The sequence below is a fragment of the Puma concolor genome, chromosome B2 (genome assembly GCF_028749965.1).
Source record: "Puma concolor isolate L17-30 chromosome B2, mPumCon1.1.hap2, whole genome shotgun sequence".
NCBI lineage: Eukaryota > Metazoa > Chordata > Mammalia > Carnivora > Felidae > Puma > Puma concolor.
The window spans coordinates 81,926,930-81,946,171 of record NC_141671.1 but is presented as its reverse complement, the minus strand read 5'-3'; the positions used below and the strand labels follow the sequence as shown (position 1 = coordinate 81,946,171).

The 19,242-nt window shown below is 38.6% G+C and overlaps 1 protein-coding gene across 2 annotated transcripts in view; it reads left to right on the top strand.

Moving 5' to 3' along the window:
• The window catches only part of MDN1 (midasin AAA ATPase 1), a 172,963-nt gene that overhangs the window by 85,403 nt on the left and 68,318 nt on the right, over positions 1-19,242 (top strand). For both annotated transcript variants that reach the window (XM_086707409.1, XM_086707408.1), the window contains exons 38-46: positions 163-360; positions 1,645-1,752; positions 2,098-2,286; positions 6,557-6,646; positions 6,752-7,015; positions 7,306-7,567; positions 16,430-16,589; positions 17,418-17,534; positions 18,765-18,973. In XM_086707409.1, coding sequence (XP_086563535.1) covers positions 163-360; positions 1,645-1,752; positions 2,098-2,286; positions 6,557-6,646; positions 6,752-7,015; positions 7,306-7,567; positions 16,430-16,589; positions 17,418-17,534; positions 18,765-18,973 — 1,597 coding nt within the window. The remainder of the gene's footprint in view (positions 1-162; positions 361-1,644; positions 1,753-2,097; positions 2,287-6,556; positions 6,647-6,751; positions 7,016-7,305; positions 7,568-16,429; positions 16,590-17,417; positions 17,535-18,764; positions 18,974-19,242) is intronic.

Sequence of the window (19,242 nt, the reverse complement as noted above, 5' to 3'; positions counted from 1 at the left end):
CTTCAGATGTCTCTACCACATATATATGAAATAATAAGATGAATATACTTGGCTTCCTCCTCCTGAAGATAACACTTATTCTACTTTTGTGCCTATTATTCCTCTGCTTTTTGTTATAGTTATACAGTGTATGTAATAAATGTGTGCACTTTCTTCAAATAGCTCAACCTGGCTTCTCAGTCTGTATTGGAAGGACTCAATGCTTGTTTTGACCACCGAGGAGAAATTTATGTTCCTGAGTTAGGAATGAGCTTTCAAGTACAGCATGAAAAGACGAAGATTTTTGGGTGTCAGAATCCCTTTAGACAAGGAGGTGGGAGGAAGGGCTTGCCAAGATCTTTCCTTAACAGATTCACTCAGGTAAGATTTGCTGTTGCCATGGAGACCAAAGGTGGAGTGTTGGGGGTGATAAGACTGCTGGCATGTAGCTATTAGGATGCTCATTATAAGAATGAGAGAGCTTCAGTTTAATGATGTATTTCTCAATTCCATGTCTTTATATGACAAACACTAATGCATCCAGTTCCCATCATCACTTCCCTCCTGCTGTGAGTCCCTTTGTTTTAAGTCCTAGAGGACCTGATGTGTTATCAGTTAGTGGAGAGTAAGGTCACCATTCCTCTAAGATTTCTATTACTGTGCTCAGGATAAAGGCCAGTATTTGACCTTTCTAGGTATCTGTGTGATGTATGAAAACATGGAAGTTTTAAAATTTTTTTTTTAATATTTATTTATTTTTGAGAGACAGAGACAGTGCGAGCGGGGGAGGGACAGAGAGAGGGAAGACACAGAATCCGAAGCAGGATCTAGGCTCTGAACTGTCAGTGCAGGGCCCAGTATGGGGCTCAAACCCACAAATCGTGAGGTCATTCATGACCTGAGCCAAAGTCAGAAGCTTAACTGACTGAGCCACCCAGGCACCCCAAAACATTGAGATTTTTTAATGATGAAAATAATGCATTGTAGTTAAAGAAAAGGGAAAAATAAAATCCAGTATTCTCCATATAAGGGTCAATCATTATTAACATTTGGTGTGTTTTCTTACTGCCTTTATTCTCATTTACAGAGATAGGAGTTGTGTGTATGTATGCTTACTTGTTTTAACATTTATTTGCCAAATTTTGACTAGCCTAGAGGTTTGTAAATGGCCCTAGATGTTAGCTTTCTTTAATGTCCTTTTCTGTTGACAATTAAGAATTAGAGTATCTTTTCAGAATAATTTATTATGAAAAATATCAAATATATTGAAAAGTTGAAGGGATTTTGAAGTAACTGCTCATATGCCCTACCATCTAGAATTCTGAGGGCATTATTACATAATGATAGGAAATTAAAAAAAAAAAAAACAAATATACTTAAAAAATATACTTTAAAAAAGTGGTATGTTATCTTTTTTTTCTTTAATTCAGTAGAGTGGAGCTAACAACACTACCAACACCTCTGTGTAAAGTGTTTAAAATATTTTATGTGATTCTGTATGTTAAAATGCAAAAAAATAGATTTCTGTAACTGAATTTTTATATATAAAATGAGGTTTGATACCTTGGTGTTAAATAAAAACTTTGCATCATAGGTGGTAGTCATTTCTGGTGTTTGGTGAAGAGATGCTGTAGCCTTTCTTCATGTTATTTTTGGATTCTGTAGGTCTTTGTGGATCCCCTTACAGTAGTTGACATGGAATTCATTGCCAGTACTCTGTTTCCAGCCATTGACAAAAATATTGTTAAGAAGATGGTTGCTTTCAACAACCAAGTAAGTACCTACTTGTATTAACTGTCCTTTGTTTTGATGGCTGTAATTGAACTATCATTTCATCGTGGGACACTATCAAATTTACCAGTCTTTTTAAAAATAAAGCACATTGAATTGTCCCAGTTTCTAGTGGAATAAACTAATCATCTGAGGATTATAGTAATTCAGATCTATTTTGTATATCAGGTTAATACTCAGTATTTCTGGTTTAGATGTCTGCGTTGGGTGAAGGAGACATTTGTATCAAACCTGCTAATTTCTGTTTCAGATTATGCATGCCTTATAGTACTTAATACAGTGCCTACCAGTGGGACATGTTTCCCAATAATAGTGTTTTCTTTTTAGATTGATCACGAAGTGACTGTTGAAAAGAAATGGGGGCAAAAAGGAGGACCCTGGGAATTCAACCTTCGGGACCTTTTCCGCTGGTGTCAGTTGATGCTGGTTGACCAGTCCCCTGGGTGTTATGATCCTGGTCAGCATGTGTTTTTGGTCTATGGTGAAAGAATGAGAACCAAGGAAGACAAGGAAAAGGTGAGTTTCTTACTATTCTTTGGGTTTCTTTCCATCTGAAAGTTGATTTCTTCCTAAGAGAGAGAAAGGGCATACTCACTCATAACATTCAACACAGTAAAGCTGCTTAGAATTAATTAATTAATTAATTTTTAAATGTTTATTTTTGAGAGAGAGAGAGAGAGAGAGAGAGAGAGCGCGCATGCAAGCAGGGGAAGGGCAGAGAGAGGGGGAGACACAGAATCTGAAACAGGCCCCAGGCTCTGAGCTGTCAGCACAGAGCCCGACGTGGGGCTCGAATTCACGAACTGTGAGATCATGACCTCGGCTGAAGTCGGCCACTTAACTCACTGAGCCACCCAGGCACCCCAAAGCTGCTTAGAATTTAAAAGTTAAACAGACCAGATGTTCACTGACTTCAAAGTCTCAAAGTGCACCTTTCTAAGTTTCTGCGTGATGTATTAGTTTGCTTTTGAGTACACAATTTGCTTATCCATCTGAATTCCAAATATTGCAAACCTTGTTAAAGCAATATTGCCCTCCAGTAATAAAGAACTAGGTCCTTGAGGGGTGGGGGAGAGGGGAAAGTGGGTGATGGGCATTGAGGAGGGCACTTGTTGGGATGAGCACTGGCTGTTGTATGGAAGCCAATTTGACAATAAATTAAAAAAAAAGAATTAGGTCTTCATCTTTCTAGGCATAAAGGAGAGAAACAGGAGGAGATAGGTGATACTCAAGTAGAGAAGGAGGGTTTTCTGTTTTTAAATAAACTTTGAATTACAAAGTATTTTATCTAGAAAATATAATTAGATCTATAAGAGGGTATTCTGTATCTCATTGGCAATAAAAATATCCCTTCGTAAATGGAGTAACACTAGAATTCCTAGCCTAATAAACTAATAATGTGTTCATTTTGCCTTGTGGTATTTAAAGTCTGATCTCACAAGATACTCATAATAGCTGCAGGTAGGAGGCACTATCATGACCTCTGAATAGTGAGGATCCAATGCTCTTAGTCATGGGGTATCACCTATAGTAAATAGTAGAGCCAGCACTTCTACATCGCAATTGTAGCTAAATGTTAACTCATTCATTATGTGCAAGTGGCTTTTGGTCAGTATATTAAGACAAAATATTCACCCAGTATTTTTTTATTTTTATTTTTTTACAACTCTGTTATATATAATTCATATACTATTAGCTGGTATTTTATTTTCTTCATTCATTAACTAAATTATAGTATATCTATTGTGGCCAGACACTGGCCAATTTTTGGATAATTGATATTATTCAGATAGTATGTTACTGTAGAGTGTGGAAGATTTCCATCACTTTCTGATTCAGTTATTGTAATTCACACACCCAAAAAAGTGAAAAATAATAATAGGAGAAAGACTTGTAAAAGCTGGAAGAATTTGAGTAAATTGAGTCTGACTTTATAAAACTAAACCAACTACATTGTGAAAGCATTTTTAATTTTAATTTTGGTAGACTTTCAGGGAGATGAGATTATATTCTGCCTTGGAGGGAAATATAAGCTCAGAAATCACCTGGACCCAGAAATATGTGACAGGAGCACTTTCTCCTATGCTGCTTTTTGACTCGTAGTCAATGTTTGGTACTGATAATGATTTTATCTTTACAGTTTTTTCCTAATGTTTCTGAAACTCTTTTATTTATTTAGTTGAGGTATAATTGACACATAACATGAGTTTCAGGTGTACAACACAATGATTCAGTATTTGGGTGCATTGTGAAATGATGACTACAATAAGGCTAGGTAACATCTGTCACCTTACGCAGCTACAAAAGGCTTTATTTATCTATCTACTTATTTATTTATTATTTATTTACTGATATTTTTAAGAGAGAAAGTATGCATGCATGTGCACTAGCAGGGGAGGGGCAAAGGGAGAAGGAGTAAGAGAATCTTAAGCAGGCTTCAAGCCCAGTGCTAAGCCTGACAGTGAGATCATGACCTGAGCTGAAATCAAGAGTTGGACACTACTTAACCGACTGAGCCACCCAGGCGCCCCAAGACTTTTTCTCTTTTGATGACAACTTTTTAAATCTGTTCCCTTAGTAGTTTTCAAATACATAATATGGTATTATTATTTAAAATTTTTTTTACTAGTTTTTAAAGTTTATTATTTTTAAGAGAGAGAGAGAGAGAGAGCAGGGGAGAAGCAAAGAGAGAGTGAGAGAAAAAATGCCAAGCATGCTCCGTGTAGTCAGTGCAGAGCCTGATGCGGGGCTTGAACCCACTAACCATGAGATCATGACCTGAGCTAAAATCAAGAGTCAGATGTTTGACTGAGCCACCCAAGTGCCCCTATGTTTATTTATTTTTTATTTATTTATTTATTTATTTATTTTTTTAAATTTTTTTTTTCAATGTTTATTTATTTTTTTTGGGACAGAGAGAGACAGAGCATGAACGGGGGAGGGTCAGATGGAGAGGGAGACACAGAATCGGAAACAGGCTCCAGGCTCCGAGCCATCAGCCCAGAGCCTGACGCGGGGCTCGAACTCACGGACCGCGAGATCGTGACCTGGCTGAAGTCGGACGCTTAACCGACTGCGCCACCCAGGCGCCCCATATTTATTTTTTATTTATTTTTGAGAGAGAGCGAGCATGAGGGGGAAGTGGGGGACGCAGAGAGAGAGGCCTCGAGACACAGAATCTGAAGCAGGCTGTAAGGCTCTGAGCTGTTAGCACAGAGCCCAATGAGGGCTCGAACTCATGAGCAGTGAGATCATGACCTGAGCCGAAGTTGGATGCTTAACCAACTGAGCTACCTAGGTACTCCATGTAATACAGTATTATATTAACTATAGTCACTATACTGTACATTCTATTTCTATGACTTATTTTATAATAATTGTTATTTTTATTTTCTGACTTTAGTCCAGTGTATGATGATTAATATGAGTATTGCTTTGTTAGAAGCATGCAGCTTTGTATACATATTTTGGGTGGCTGGAATTTTTCCTGCTGCTCTGGGCTAAATTAGTGTATTTTACACACCCATATCTTTCCCTCCTGCCCCAACTCCTCTTTAGAAGAAACCCAGCAAAGGGACACATAAGTGGCTCAGTTAAGCGTCCGACTTCAGCTCAGGTCATGATCTTGTGGTTTGTGAGTTTGAGCCCCTCTTGGGGCTCTGTGCTGACAGCTCAGAGCCTGGAGCCTGCTTCAGATTCTGTGTCTCCCTCTCTCCCTACCCCTCCCCCATTCGCACTCTGTGTGTGTGTGTGTGTGCGTGTGTGTGTGTGTGTGTGTGTGTGTGTCTCTCTCTCTCTCTCTCTCTCTCTCTCTCTCTCTCTCTCAAAGATAAACATTAAAAAAAAATTTTAAAAAAGAAGAAACCCAGCAAATAAGTAAGGTTAATGCAAAGTTTTCTAATCATATTTCTGGTAAGGGAGGGATAAATGAATGTAAATAATCAGATAACTTTGAGTGTCATTCTATGTAAATATTTATAAACCTAAAATGGTGTTTTGGGATGAAACTGGCTTCCAAGATTTTTTTTTTTTTAGTATTTCTTTATTTTTGAGAGAGAGAGACAGATTGTGAGCCAGGAGAGAGGCAGAGAGGGAGACAGAATCTGAAGCAGGCTCCATGCTCTGAGCTGTCAGCACAGAGCCCACTGCGGAGCTCGAACCCACAAACCATGAGATCATGACCTGAGCCAGAGTCGGGTGCTTAAATGACTGAGCCACCCAGACGCCCTGCCACCTCAAGATTTAAAATCAATTACCATGAACAAATCCTGTAACTCTCATGAATCCCGTTATCCATATCTGTAAAGCAGAAATGATACCTATTTTGCAAGGGTATGAGGATCAGAAATAACCTGTTGAAAGCACCCGCTATAATAGTCAGTACATTAGTAGAGGCTTAAGAAATGGTCATTTTTCTTCATAATCTTCAGACTTTTATTCTCTTCTACTTCTTTTTAGGTGGTATCTTGAATGGTGAAAGCAGATTCATTTTTCATCTGTAGATTTGCAATAGTGTCCATGGCTTTAATTTATGGGGCATTCTCATGGGAATCCCAAATAGTTTGAGATTAGGTGACTACTATTTGAGTTCCAGTTTACTTTCATTTCAAGATTTAAATAAATGTTATCTATCCTTTTTATAAGAGAAAAATCAAAATGATAGGAAAATTGTGACTAGTCTTCACTCAGTTTTATGACCTCTCTTGCTGTTCATGTCTTCTAGAAGGTTTGGCTCAGAATTTGGTGAAATCATTTGTGTTTTGACTGTATTATCATCTTCATTTAGGTCATTGCTGTATTCAAGAATGTGTTTAGTTCAAATTCCAGCCCATACATGGGAACCAGACTATTTCACATCACTCCCTATGATGTTCAGGTGAGGCAAGCAGGATAATCCTCTATTCTTTTATAATTTTCTATGATTTTCTCTGCTCCCACTACTAGGCACACTTGTAAAACCTCACTGGCATGTGTTTTTCAGCTGGGCTACTCAGTCCTCTCCCGTGGCAGTTACGCTCCTCTCCTGTCTCGCCATCCACTGTCACTCCTGCACCAATCATTACAGTCTCTGGAGTCAGTTATGAAGTGTGTGCAGATGAGCTGGATGGTCATCCTTGTGGGGCCAGCCTCTGTGGGCAAGACCAGCCTGGTGCAGCTCCTGGCACACCTTACTGGTCACACGTTAAAGATCATGGCTATGAACAGTGCAATGGACACTACGGAGCTTCTAGGTGGATTTGAGCAGGTAAATGGTCTGCCTTCACATTTGCAGGCAAAACATCTGTAATGCCATGGTCTGATTGATGGTCTTTTGTGTTGGTGAGTACAAATAGGATTATTCTTTTTTTAAGTAATCTCTGTACCCAATGTGGGACTCGAACTCATGACCCCAAGATCCAGAGTCACATGCTGTACCAACAGAGCCAGCCAAGCATCCCCTACCCCAACCCCCCAACCACTTTTTTTAATTTAAAGGAGTGTTCATTTGACTCTGGCCAGTGGCTATGATGAGTTTTTGTGCTCTGGAAATTGCAGGTTGATCTTATACGGCCATGGAGGCAGCTGCTAGAAAAGGTGGAAGGCACTGTAAGGGCACTTTTAAGAGACAGCCTCCTTATCAGTGCTGACGACGCAGAAGTAGTGCTGCGAGCCTGGAGTCATTTCCTTCTGACTTACAAACCCAAGTGTCTTGGAGATGGTGGTAAAGGTATCACGATGGAGATTGTCAACAAGCTGGAAGCAGTATTATTGCTTATGCAGAGACTCAACAATAAAATCAACTCCTACTCCAAGGCAGGTATGTGTGTTTGGATGTGTATCAGATACATAGTATTGTGCGTATAGTGTCCATATATAGGTAGTAATACATTTGTAATGTAATGTCTGCAATTTTTTATTAATGTAATAGTTATTAACAAAACTTGAAAATCTTTGTTTTAGAAAGTAAAATGAAGCTGATGTAAAATAATTCAGAATTGATGATCCTAAGCAAAGCAAAAGTAACAAAGAAATTGGTTAGTGAGTTTGATAGTTTATATTGTATGTGATCAGCTATAATGGTAAATCATTTGCATCTAAAGTTGGTTGTATTTTTCTTGGCTTAAAAACAAACTAAGTAATTAAGAAATTGAGAATTTTATTTTATTTTATTTTTATTTTGTTTTGTTTTGTTTTTATTTATTTTTGAGAGAAAGAGAAAGAATAAGCGGGAGAGGGGCAGAGAGCAAGGGAGACACAGAATCCAAAGCAGGCTCCGGGCTCTAGGCTCTGAACTGTCAGCACAAAGCCTGACACGGGCCTCGAATTCATAAACCATTAGGTCATGACCTGAGCTGAGTCGGATGCTCAACTAGCTGAGCCACCCAGGCGCTCCTGAGAATTATTTTATTTTTAAAATAAAATTTATTTTGTTTTATTTTACTTTTTATCTTTAAAAAATATTTATTTACTTTGAAAGAGAGAGTGGGCATGCACATATACACACGCTTGAGTCTGTCAAGGGGAGGAGCAGAGAGAGGAGAGAGGCAATCCCAAACAGGCTCCTCAATGTCAGCATGGAGTTTGATTTGGGGCTTGATCCCATGACCCTGGGGTCATGACCTGAGCCAAAATCAAGAGTTGGATGCTTAACTGACTTGAGCCACCCATGCAACCCAAGAAATTGAGCATTTTAAATGGGAGAATAGAAGTCTAGATTTATCGTTAGTATGTCTTTATTAATTTCATATAGAAAGTGGTAGAAATTCTGCAGATAACATGGAAACTTCTCTCATTTTGTGGCGCAGTTTTCTGTGTAGTGATGAGCATATGCCCTTAGGGAAGATTAAAAGGCTCTTCGGTTGTGTCTGTCACTATGATTGTTATCTGTTATTTCCAAAGCCTTTTTGTAACTGGTTACAAAGTCATTCCTTAGGGATAAAGAAATGAGACTCCTTTGTTCTATCTCTATAAACAGTGTATCCATGGCTGTGGGTCAAATAGTTTACTTTCTTAGGCTAGGCAAGAAAATGATTTTATTGTTGGTTTGATTTGTTACTTCTGAATTCAAGCCCATCATTTGAATTTGAAATTCTTTACTCATTCACTCAAATTAATTGTTAGAGGTATTTAGTGGAGTTGTACATTACTTTATATGTATATATATATAAAGTACTTTACTTTTATATTTACTTTTATATATAAAGTATAAGGTATATAAAGTATTTACTTGTATATATTTTAATTTATGTATATTTTAAATACGTATTTTACAATATATATTTTATTTTGTATATATTTTATATTGTAAAACTCACCATTGCGATATGAATTCCTACTGGGAGATAACTCCTATATTAACTATTTGCATTTAAAGCCTCACAACACCACTGCATTACAAAAAAAAAAGACTATCCTCATTCTATGCTTGCAGAAATCAGTGCTCATAGAGGTTAAGTAACGTGCTCAATGTCTTAAAGTTACAAAGTGGTTAAACTAGACCTTGGATCTGATCCTCTGATTGTAAAGCCTTGAATCTATATATCTGTGCTTCTATATATCTTTCAGCTAAAATTTAAATATTTATTTATTTAGGGGCACCTGCATGGCTCAGTTGGTTGAGTGTCTGACTTCGGCTCAAGTCATCTTCTCACAGTTCGTGAGTTGGAGCCCTACGTTGGGCTCTGCTGACAGCTTGGAGCCTGGAGCCTGCTTCAGAGACACAGAAACTCTAAAAAAAAAATTAAATATTTACCCATTTAATATTTATTTTTGAGAGAGAGAGAGAATGTGCGTGTGAGCTGGGGAGGGGGAGAGAGACAAGGGGACAGAAGATCTGAAGCAGGCTCTGTGCTGACAGCAGAGTGCCTGACTCAGGGCTTGAACTCACAGAACCAAAGTTAGGTGCTTAACTGAGCCATCCAGGCACCCCTAAAATTTAAATATTTAGAGTACATGCTCACAGCTCGTTCTAAATACAGGTTTTTATTTAGGATTCACTTTCATACTGAGTCATTTCTTAAGGGTACTAATAGAGTGAGGAAAGGTGAGTCTAAAACAGTCTACTCTTTTATTTTTGGTTAAAAATATTCTTTCTTTCTAAATATATCTTTTAACATTAGTACGAAGGTGTATGACTGTTAAATATATTCTAGTTCTCTCGTGTTCACAATTTATCTTAAGTGCTTCTGCTTTTTTATAATATCTGTTTTAACATCTTTGCTAATTCCATCATCTATGACTTCTGGGGCTGTTCTGTTGAGTTTTTTCTCCTGGTTATGAGTCATGTTTTCTTTGTGTGTCAAGTAATTTTGATTGCATGCTGTCAATTTTGAATTAGTGCTTATTGCTGCATTTTTGTTAGTTGCTCCTTGAATATTGAATAACATGGGTTTGAGCTGCATGGGTCCACTTACATGTGGATTTTTTCCAATAAGTATATGTACAGTACTGTAAATGCATTTTCCGTATAAATGTCTTTAACTTTATTCTAAGAATATGGCATATAATTTGCAATGTACATAACATGTTAATTGTTATTCATAAGGCTTCTGGTCAACAGTAAGCTATTAGTAGTTACGTTTTTGAGGAGTCAAAAGTTATATGTGGATTTTTGACTGATTGTAGGAGGAGGTGGCATCCTTGTCCTTTGTTGTTCAAGGGTCAACTATATTTCTTTAAAGACTTTTGGACTGGGCCGCCTGGGTGGCTCATTCGGTTAAGCGTCTGACTTCGGCTTAAGTCATGATCTCACAGTTCATGAGATCAAGCCCCGCATCAGGTTCTGTGCTCAGTGTGCAGAGCCTGCTTCGGACTCTGTCTCCCTCTCTCTCTGCTCCTCTCCTGCTGTACTTGCTTGTGCTCGTTCCCTCCCTCCCTCCCTCTCTTCTTTGTCTCTCTCTCTCTCAAAAACAAAATAAACATTAAAAAAAAAAAAAGAATTTTGGACTTTGTGGTGGGCAATGAAGTTGTTTATGGATAATTTTGATCTTATATTTTTATTTCGCCTATTTAGACTTAAAAAAAAAAAAAAAAGGAGGGGCTCCTGGGTGGCTCAGTCGGTTAAGTGTCTGACTTTGGCTCATGTCATGATCTTGCGGTTCACAAGTTCGAGCCCTGCATTGTATTCTTTGCTGACAGCTAAGAGCCTGGGGCCTACTTCAGATTCTGTGTCTCCCTCTCTCTGCCCCTCCCCTGCTCTCTCTCTCTCTCAAAAATAAATAAAAACATTTAAAAAAATTTAAAAAAACAAACATTTCACCCATTTCTTTCCCCAGCTCCCTCAATCTCCAGTCTGTTCTTTGTATCTATAAGCTTGGTCTTTTATCCCACATATAAAAGAGATCGTATGATATTTGTCTTGCTCTGATTTATTTCACTTGCATAATGCCTTTGAAGTCCATCCATGTTGTCACAGATAGCAAGATTTCATTCTTTTCTATGGCTAAATAATATTCCATTGTGTGTGTATATACACTACAATTTCTTTATCCGTTCATCTGTGGAAAGACAATTAGGTTGTTTCCATATCTTGGCTATAACAAACAACCCTGTAGTGAACATGGTGGTGCATTATCTTTTCAAGTTAGTGATTTCATTTTCTTAGGATAAATACTCAGAAGTGGAATTGCTGGATCATATGGTAGTTCCATTTTTAATTTTTTGAGGAGCTTCTGTACTGTTTTCCATAGTAGTTGCACAAATTTACATTCTCACCAGTAGTACACAAGGGTTCCCTTTTCTCCACATGCTTGTGAGCACTTGTTATTTCTTATTGATAATAACCATTCTAACAGGAGTGAGGTGATAGCCTGTTGTGGGTTTGATTTGTATTTTCCTGATAATTAATGATGATGAGCATCTTTTCATGTACCTGTTGACTATCTAAAAGTCTTTGAAAGGGCACCTAGGTGGCTCAGTCGATTAAACATCCGTTCAAGCTGTGCATTGGGCTCTGTGCTGACATCTCAGAGCCTGGAACCTGCTTCAGATTCTGTGTCTCCCTCTCTCTCTGCCCCTCCCTCCGCTCGTTCTCTCTCTGTCTCTCTCCCTCTCCCTCTCTGAAAAATAAACATTAAAAATTTTTTTTAAAAAGTCTGAAAAATGTGTATTCAGATCCCCTGCCCAGTTTTTAATGGGTTTGTATATAATTTTGCTATTGAGATGTATGAGTTATTTATATATTTTGGATATTAGCCCCTTATCAGATAAATGACTTACAGGTATTTTCTCCCATTCAGTAGTAGATTGTCTTTCATTTTGTTGATGGGTTTTCTTGCTGTGCTAAAGCTCTTTAGTTTGATGTAGTCCTACTTGTTTGTTTTTGCTTTTGGTGTCATGTTAAAAAAGTCATCACCAAGACGTATGTTAAGGAGCTTACCATTTATGTTTTCTTCTAGGAGTTTTGTGGCTTAGGTCTTTTATTCAAGGCCTTAATCTATTTTGAATTTTTGTATATGGTATAAGACAGTGGTGCAGTTTTATTCTTGTATATGTGGTTGTCCAGATTCCCCAGCACCAATAATTGAGATTGTCCTTTCCTTATTGTGTATTCTTGGTTCCTTTGTTATAAATTAATTGGCGACATATTTGTGGGTTTATTTCTGGGCTCTCTCTTCTGTTCCATTGATCTGTGTGTCTTTATGCCCATATCATGCTGTTTTAATTACTTTAGCTTTGTGATATAATTTGAAATAAGGGAGTCTGATGCCTCCAGCTTTCTTCTTTTTCAAGATTGCTTTGGCTTTTGGGGGGTCTTTTGTGGTTCCACACAAATTTTAGCATTGTTTGTTCTATTTTGGTTAAAAATACCATTGGAATTTTGATAGGGGTTGTATGGCATCTGTATATTGTTTTGGTAGTATGATCATTTTAATAACATGTGTCCAGTCCAGGAGCATGGGATATCTTTCCATTCATTTATGTCTTCATCAATTTCTTTCATTAATGCCTTACCGTTTTCAACATACATGTCTTTCACCGCCGTGTTTAAATTTATTCCTAGGTTGTTTGTTTTTGTTTTTGTTTTTGATGCAATTGTAAATGTGGTTGTTTCAATTTCACTTTCTGATAGTTCATTATTAGTGTATGGAACCACAATGAATTTTTGTGTATGTATTGATTTTGTGTCCTGCAACTTTACTGATTTTGTTTATTTTCAGGGTTTTTTTTTGTGGTGTCCTAGGGTTTTCTGTATATAGTATTATGTAATATGCACAATTTTCCTTTTTCCTTTTCAATTTGGATGCCTCTTACTTTTCTCACTGAATTGCCCTGCCTGGACTTCCAATATTCTGTTGAACAACGTGGCGTGAGTGGGCATTCTTATCTTGTTCCTGATCTCAGAGGAAAAGCTTTCAGCTTTTCATTATTAAGTATGATGGTATCTCTGAGCTTATCTTATAGAGCTTTTATTAAGTTGAAGCATTTCTCTCTATACTCACTTTTAAGAGTTTATCATGAATGGATGTTGAATTTTGTCAAGTGCTTTCTCTTCTTCTATTGAAATGATCATATGATTTTTATCTTTCATTTTGCTAATGTGTTATATCACATTGATTTACAGATGTCAAACCATTCTTGCATCCCTGGAATAAATCCCAGTTGATCGTGGTATATGCTCCTTTCACAGTATTGTTGAATTCAGTTTGCTGGTTATTGTGTTGAGAATTTTTGGATCTGTGTTTATCAGTGATATTAGCCTGTAATTTTCTTTTCTTTTTAAATTTTTTTAACGTTTACTCATTTTTGAGAGAGCGTGAGCAGGGGAGGGACAGAGAGAGAGGGAGACACAGAATCAGAAGTAGGCTCCAGGCTCTGAGCTGTCAGCACAGAGCCTGATGTGGGGCACGATCATGACCCAAGCCAAAGTCGGACACTCAACTGACTGAGCCATCCAGGTGCCTCTGTAATTTTCTTTTCTTGTGGCATCCTTGTCTGGTTTTGGTATCAGGGTAATGCTGAGTTTATAAAAGGAGTTTGGGCAAGTTCCCTCTTTTTTTTTTTTTTTTTTTTTTTTTTTGAAGAGTTTGAAAAGGATTGAAGGATTAATACTTACTCCTTTGGAATGTTTGGTAGAATTTATCAATTCTGTCTCCTTTTGGGTGACACTGATTATTACAGTCCCATGGGATTAGGAACTCAAGCTCTCCTGGCCTCCAGAGCCAGAGGATCAAGAGGTGTCCCCTGGGTAGTAGCTGTAAAAATTAGGGCTCCAGACTTGTGTAAAAAGCTCTGGGAGGTGCTGGTGCTCTGGAGCACTACAAAGGAAGGGGACAAAGATGGCGCCCAGCAGGCTCTAGGATGATGTGTTATATTAGATGCCTGCCCCTCAGGTTGTTTGTTTGTTTGTTTGTTTGTTTGTTTGTTTGTTTCTTTCTTTCTTTCTTTCTTCCTTTTTAATGTTTATTTATTTTGAGAGAGAAATAGAGAGGAGGGGCAGAGAGACAAAGAGAGAGAATCCCAAGCAGGCTCTGTAGTGTCAGTGCATAGCCCAGTGTGGGGCTTGATCCCACAAACCGTGAGGAGGTTGTTTCTTTAATAGAGGCAGGTGAAGTCTGGGTGGGATTGACTTCTCCTCTGAGCTGGGCCCTGGGACGAGTCTGAGTATATGAGCCCTTTCTGGGATCACAGTCTTGGCATGCAAGCTCTGCTGCTTTTTATTTTTATTTATTTTTATTTTTATTTTTATTTTTATTGTATTACATTGTATTTTTAGGGAAATGTGTTCTTTTTAAAGTTTATTTATTTTGAGAGAGGGAGTTGGGTCCACACTGTCAGTGCAGAGCCCAGGACGGGGCTTGAACTTACAGACTGAACTCACAAACCACGAGATCATAACCTGAGCCAAAATCAGGAGTTGGACGCTTAACTGACTGAGCTATCTAGGTGCCCCAAACTCTGTTGCTTTTAGAAGATAGATGTTTTTGAGGGCTTGCTTTTTAGGTACATGTTTTAGAACTTGAGATTCTTGATGTAGGATTCAAACCTTTTGCTCCGTAAGGAGAAGCTGCAGGTTTTCAGGTCCTTTCCAGTTGTGGGTCACTATGCTGGGGGGGTAGTGTTTATGGCGAGATTATTTCCTAGCCACTCTTCCCTGCTTCAGTGTTTTGTTTTTTGGTTTTTGGTTTTTTTGTTTTTTTTGTTTTTTTTTCATTTGTCTGGTGTGTAGTCATCACTCAGCCAGACTTTAGAGTTCTTTTGGAGGAAAATTTTCCATAGATAGCTATCAATTCAGTGTGTCCATGGAAGGAGGTGAGTTCATGATCTTCCTACATTGCTCTCTTGAAAGGTCATTTTGATCTTTTCAAGCTTTTTAAGGTCATTCCAGAGTAACCTTTACTGTAGGGCTAGATTAGCCTCCCTGTTGAGGTGTAGCTTGCACGGCATCTCTGCTGAATTGCTGGTATATTCACTGGGGTCTCCTTAGTTTTGCTGGTGGGAACTGGAGTAATACTCAGTCTTGGGTGAGCTCTGGGAATCGTTCCACTCATAGCTCCCCAGGTTTTCCTTGCGAGTGTTCTCATCCTTGTGGAGCTTCACCATTTATAAGCACATGCAGATTTTTTTATTTAGCCAAAGATTCCAGAGGCCCTTATCTAAATTTCTGGAGCTCTTTGAATAGCTCCTTCATCTTGAGTACTCTGCCCTTCAGCGTAATTGGATTGGCTTGGCCTCCCTGAGTTTCAGTCTGTCCTCAAATCAGTGAGACCTCTGTGGTACATTGGAGTTCCCTCTCCTTGCTTTGCAATCCAGAAATTCCTTCCAGGTGGAAATCAAGGGCAATTTTAGGGCTTTCTTTCCCCAGGTATCACAGAGCTCTGCTGTCTGTTCTCCAGTGTCTGAAAGCAGTTGTTTGTGTATCTTGTGTAGTTTTTAAATTGTTAACAGTGGAGCTGAAGTCTAAACCTTATTATTTCCTCATGGCTAGAAGCAGGAGTCCAATACATAATACTTTGTGATATGAACAAGGGTCATAAGGCAGTTTCCAGGGAAATAAAGTACTAGGCAATGGATGCCTGGGTGGCTCAGTCAGTTAAGCATCCGACTTTGGCCCAGGTCATGATCTTGCATTTCACGAGTCAGGCTCTGTGCTGACAGCTCAGCACCTGGAGTCTGCTTCGGATTCTGTGTCTCCCTTGCTCCCTGTCCCTCCTCCACTCATGCTTTGTCTCTCTCTCAAAAATAAACATTTAAAAAAAAAAGAAAAAAAAAAAGCACTAGGAAAGTAAATACCAGTTGTTACTATAATCATGTGATATGGTCATTCTAAAAGAAACCTTTGACTTCACGACTTTGATTTCATTGTGCCAACTTAATGCCCTTTCATTTGGTACAAATGCAGTAATAGATGGGAGTCATTATTCTCCTTGTGCCATGTGAGAAAGTATGACAAAGATTATTTGCGTCTCTGTCACCCTTGAGTTACCTCTACCTAGTCATTAAAAAGTATTTTCTGCCACCAGACCTAAATTTCATACCTGTTTTGTTTAAACAAATTAAAAAAAAAAAAAACAAAAAAAACCCCTCTTCTTATATATACTCTATTATGAAACTTCAAAAACTTGGACCAGAAGTTTCCTATTTTATTTTAATAAACTCTTAGGGGGTTTCGTTCATTTTTCTTTTGTTGTCTTTTTATTGCCTTACTTTGACATTAAGTGCTATGGCTGTGACATTTCAGAGTTTGCCAAACTTGTGGAAGAATTCCGAAATTTTGGGGCGAAGCTTCTGCAGTCCACCAGTGGTCGCAGCCATGGCACATTTGAATGGGTTGACAGCATGTTGGTTCGGGCTCTGAAGTCTGGAGATTGGCTTTTGATGGACAATGTTAACTTCTGCAAGTAAGGACATTCTGCTTAAACACCAGATTGAAATTTGGGATATGCTTATCAAAGTAGAAACCCAGTTGGAAGCTCTGGGTTTTGAACCTGTTGTTTTCTTAACCTCAAATGTATCCTCAGTCATCTTCTGTAGTCTTATCCCTGTCGTGAACAAAGGTAGTTGGTCATCAGCTGCAAGATTTTAGCTCTGTGTGACTGTTTTGGGGTGAACTGAAGGCTAACAAAATTTGTTTACTTTTCCAATTTTTGAGGTAGACCTTTTTATTTAACATCAAAACTCCTTTTGTTAGGGTCATTCTTGAGTACAGGTTTTTGAAATGGAGGATCTTTTACAAGGCAGACATTAGAAAATGCGTATCAGTGTATTGCTTTGATTCTAAAATAACGAAAACGGCGTCATAAAACTACCGTAGTACACAGCATAATAGAAGCCACTCCAGGTTGGCTGATGGTTTCTCTACCTGAAGCATTTTTCAGAATGTTTTGAATTGAAACCCAGTTGCCTTTAAATTGATTTGATAATGTTGGGAAGTGGGGAAGATGGAAGGGGAAAGAGAAAAGAGTTAAACATCATGGAACCATTTCCCTTAATTTTGTTTATTTATTTAACAGTATTTTGGGTATTTACTGTGTATGAATCTCTGAGCAATGTGCCTTGGGGAGTGAAAAGGGGAGCAGATGGGGAGAGAGAGAGCACAATTCTATGTGGGGGAGTGATCCATGCTGAAGGAGGACATGGGTCAGGACCAGTGGGAAGCCTGTGTAAGGAAAGTAGAATGCGTGCAGATGTCAGTCTGCCACCATTTAATTTGACGTCTCTCTATGCAGCCCATCAGTGCTGGATCGTTTGAATGCTTTGCTGGAACCTGGAGGTGTTCTCACTATTAGTGAAAGAGGAATGATAGATGGATCCACTCCCACCATAACACCAAATCCCAATTTCAGGTATTTGTGCCTCTTAAGTTTCTGATTAAGAATCTGACCACCTCAATAGTGGAGGTGGACATTCAGTAGGACGTTGTTACATATTATATTCATACATTCAGTCATAAATATGTTCACTCATTTATTGATTCAGTTAAATATTTATGGAGGCTCTGCTATTTGCCAGACTCTCAGTAAACAAGAGGGGGCACTTGGATGGCTCAGTTGGTTCAGGGGGTCGTGAGTTCAACCCCCACATTGGGCACAAAGCTTAATTTAAAAAAAAAATAAAAAAATAGTTGAGGTTTTTGTAGTGGGTTGGTGGTAAAGGGTAGAAGCAGGGGGAATGGTCTTAAGCCTTTTGCAATAGTTCAAGCAAGAGATAGTATAGCTTAGACTGGGGTAACATGAGTTGGGATTTGCTGATCAGACATGTGGGTTGAGAAAAAGAGGAAACAAAGATTTTACCTAAATTTTTGGCCTGAGTAATTGGATACATATGCGAGCCATTTACTGAGAAAGGGAAGACTGGCAAAGGAGCAGGGTTTTGTTATTGTTTTGTTTTGTTTTTATGTTTGTTTATTTTTGAGAGAGAGAGAGAGGGAGAGAGACTGTGAGTGGGGAAGGAACAGAGAGAGACACATAGAATCCAAAGCAGGCTTCAGGCTCTGAGCTGTCAGCACAGAGCCTGACACGGGGCTCAAACCCTTTAACCATGAGATCATGACCTGAGCTGATGTCAGATACTCAACTGACTGAACCACCCAGGTGCCCTGGAGCTTGTTTGATGTAGGGAAGGTCAACAGGGAATCCACTGTTTAGTTTTGGAGATGTTAGATAGCTAGGCAGAGATGTTGAATATATGAAGATAATTGTTTCAGAAGAGCACACTGCTCCCTTTTTTGATCTCTGTAGGTGAGTTAGAATGATGAATTAGCACTATTTGATTTGGGAAATATCTGAAAGTAAGAATTTTAACGTTCTCAGATACCATTAAAGGTGCACTGGATAAACACTAGTTTCTAAGGTGAATAGGTTTAGAGACACTGATTTTGCTGTATTCATGCATTTTGGCACTACAAGATAGAAGACAGATGAAAGTAGCAGACTTTGAGTTAGTGAGATCGTCTTGATAAGCTCCCTGAAGAGGAGCCATATACGGTCTGCCTTCACCACTTGTTGTTGAGCAGCCTCATCATTGGTTGCAACTGGGATTTTAATTTTTTTTCCTTTGGATTGCTATATTACCAGACTTTTTCTCTCGATGGATCCTGTTCATGGAGAAATATCCCGAGCGATGAGGAATCGTGGACTTGAAATCTACATTTCAGGAGAAGGGGATGGGAACATTCCAGATAACCTGGATCTGAAAGTTCTCCTGCACAGCCTTGGGTTGGTGGGGGACAGTGTGTGTGACACCCTCTTGGCTCTACACATGGAGATCCAGAGTACTGTTGTAGGTAAGGTGATTGACTTCTAGCCTCTGTGGAGTTTTCTTATAGAAATTCATATGCGGACTTCAAGCTGTATTACCAAGCTGTAATCATCAAGACAGTATGGTTCTGGCACAAAAACAGACACTCAGATCAGTGGATCAGAATAGAAAACCCAGAAATGGCCCCTCAAATGCATGGCCATCTAATCTTTGACAAAGCAGGAAAGAATATCCAATGGAATAAAGAGAGTCTCTTCAGCAAGTAGTGCTGGGAAAACTGGATGGCAACATGCA